The 2,795-nt window shown below is 40.9% G+C and overlaps 1 protein-coding gene across 1 annotated transcript; it reads right to left on the bottom strand.

Annotated features, from left to right (window-relative positions):
• Positions 1–634: 634 nt before the first annotated feature.
• On the bottom strand, positions 635–1,660 carry LOC130430654 (putative nuclease HARBI1). Its single transcript, XM_056759807.1, has one exon. The coding sequence runs from the start codon at positions 1,658–1,660 to the stop codon at positions 635–637; it is 1,026 nt and encodes a 341-aa protein (XP_056615785.1).
• Between the last annotated feature and the right edge of the window lie 1,135 nt (positions 1,661–2,795).

Below are 2,795 nucleotides of genomic sequence, written 5' to 3'. Positions count from 1 at the left end.
TGAATTACTCATATCTGCTAGAACAGTAGTTTAACACAATTTGAACTGAACAGCTACTGTAATTCAGTTAAATGAACACAAGGGGCCAGTTGTTCAAAGGTAAACTGATCCGATTTTGGTTATCGGATTGGATCAAATCTTGAAAATGAGTTGTTCAAAAGGGAAAGAAGGAATCTGAAATCAGATTAGATCAGGGAATCCAATCCTAGTTTTAATCTGGATCAAACCTTCAGTTTGTGTTGTTCAAAACTTGTCAGTGGGATTTGGATAACTTTGATCCAAAAAAACAGGATTATCCTGATCCCAACAGGGGGTAGGATTTCAAGGTGGATTTCAGGAAGAAAATGTAGTAAAACTTTCAAATTGGTCAAATAATACATTTGTATCATTTAGTGTATATACTTTTATTTATATTTTGCACTTGACTTGTGTAACCGTTGTAACAGTGATAAAGTAGACATAGGCTAACAATTAAGCTATTCAGTATAGTAAAGTAAAAATAAAATAAAAATTATCGTGTCCCCATGAAATAATCCCCCAAACAGATTTCAATAAACAAAAATAATATATTCATTTTTCGGTCATTCATCACCGTATATTAATTTCAAAGAAACAATCATCAGAGATGAGCCTGTCAAAAATAATGTCTAACAATTGCATTCCTTACTATACGTCCAGTCAGTCCCTGATTCTGACAGACCACCAGAGGTTGGTCTGGTTCTTCAACAGGCTCAGGTGCATCACAAACATCATCACAGAGAGGGACATTGCGCCTGGTAGCGATGTTGTGCAGGACGATACACGCAAGTATTATGTTGCATGCTCCCTGTGGTTCCACTCGCAAGTAGTTAAGGCATGCAAAGCGTCTCTTCAGAACTCCATTTAAACGCTCAATTGCACATCTTGTTTTGCAATGAGCACTGTTGAAGCGTGCCTGCGCAGGTGTGGTTGCTACAAGAAAAGGAGTCATCAGCCATGGTAGGAGTGGATAGGCACTGTCTCCTAATATTATGCCATCCGGTCGGTTGGTTTGGAGCTCTCTGTATAAAGCACTCTCTCTCAGGATGCGTGCATCATGAACAGACTTCACGACACAGTTTGTGATGATGAGGTCAGCATCGCCCACAAGTTGGATGTTGATGCTGCGCCTCCCCTTTCGGTTGATGTACTCCCAATCCCTCTCATGAGGTGCTTGGATATGCACATGAGTGCAGTCAATAACCCCAATAGTATTGGGCATATTCCCCAAAAGAAAAAACTTGTGCTTGGTCTGGGCAATCTGGACATCCTTTGGAAGTGAAACAAACTGATTGACCAGGCTGGCCAATGCAATTGACACAGCTTTCACTACATCACTCACAGTTGATTTGTCCACTCCTATATTGTCACCAACAACTTGGTAGAAAGTCCCAGATGCATAGAAGCGCAGAGCAATGAGGACCTGTTCTTCCACAGACAGACTGTGGCTCCTTCGGGTTTTTCGTTGAAGTTTTGGCCTGACAAGGTCTGCAATGTACTTAATATCAGCATTCCCAAAGCGAAAGCGAGCATACAGTTCTTCAGTTGTGTATTGCTCCAGTGGTTGTGCACGCTCAACATACACCCTTTGACGGTATCCTCTTCCACCAACACGGTGGTAGCGATGGACAATACCTGCCATGTCAGTGTCTCTCTCTAAGTCCTCTGAGAAAGGCTGAATATAAGATGGCTGTCAAATACCCACACACCAATTGGCTGACGTGCTGTGGCTTGTGTTCAATTAAATCAATCATGCCCAAGGCCTACAAATACTATGTTCACTACAACAGAAGCGGTGAAACCATGGACTCAAAAGGACCTAATTTCACTGTTGCAGAAACCCATGCACTGCTGGAGGGTGTTAAGTGCCATTATGCCTCAATAGTAGGAAGCTCTGTTGCAGGTGGAATGGTGACTAACAAAAGGAAGAAAGACATTTGGGTTGAAATCACCCAGAATGTAAATGCAATGGGGTCTGGCCAGAAGAGGACCTTGGAGCAAGTGAAATTTAGATGGTAGAATCTGAGGGCCAGAGCAACGAAGGACCTTGCTGAGGCAAAAAACACCCAAACAGGCAACAAACCCTTTAAGAAAGGTGAATACACAGATGTGGTTCTGGACATTATTGGAGGTGAGAACTCTAAAGCTCTGCATGGGATTCATGGTGTTGTAGGGGATGGTGAGCCTACAATTGTAGAGGAAAGTGAGCCAGTTCTTCCTAATGCAGAGGAAACATTCATTCTGGATCTCAGCCCTATTATTGAAGAACAACCTGGATCCTCACTGGTAGAGCCAGCAGTCACAGGAGCTCAGAAAAGAGGCTTGAAGCATCCTTTGCCGAATAATAATGATGATGCCTATGAATCACTTCTTAAACGAGAAACTGAAAGAGCAGAAGCACAGATACTCCTGGCAGAGGAACAAATCAAGCTGACCAAACTGCAGCAAACCAAAGCGAAACTTCAGATCCGCCTCCTAAAAGCAGGGCTTGGAAATGCTGGTCTCTCCTCCTCAGATGAAGAAGAACCCTGAACATTCTTTATTTCGTTAACAATTGGATATTTAGCCATTTTATTTTTTAAAGATGTTTTCAAAATATCCACTATGTATTTGTTAATGTATATTTGTTTTTTATTTGTTGTGGTTCAGATGAGGGGTCATAAAAGTAATTATTTAATATAATTATTATTTAATATAATTTAATTAAAGTTAAATTATGAATGGAAGTGGATGTTTATGTTATTTTTGTGTTTTGGCTCAAAATAAACACTTACAGT

The sequence above is a fragment of the Triplophysa dalaica genome, chromosome 10 (assembly GCF_015846415.1).
Source record: "Triplophysa dalaica isolate WHDGS20190420 chromosome 10, ASM1584641v1, whole genome shotgun sequence".
In the NCBI taxonomy this organism is placed as follows: domain Eukaryota; kingdom Metazoa; phylum Chordata; class Actinopteri; order Cypriniformes; family Nemacheilidae; genus Triplophysa; species Triplophysa dalaica.
Note: the sequence above shows the minus strand (reverse complement) of the source record. Positions and strands in the feature narration are given on the sequence as shown.

Bases quoted from the DNA above. Each gene is read 5' to 3' on its own strand.
- LOC130430654 (XM_056759807.1), bottom strand. From the start codon at position 1,660: ATGGCAGGTATTGTCCATCGCTACCACCGTGTTGGTGGAAGAGGATAC.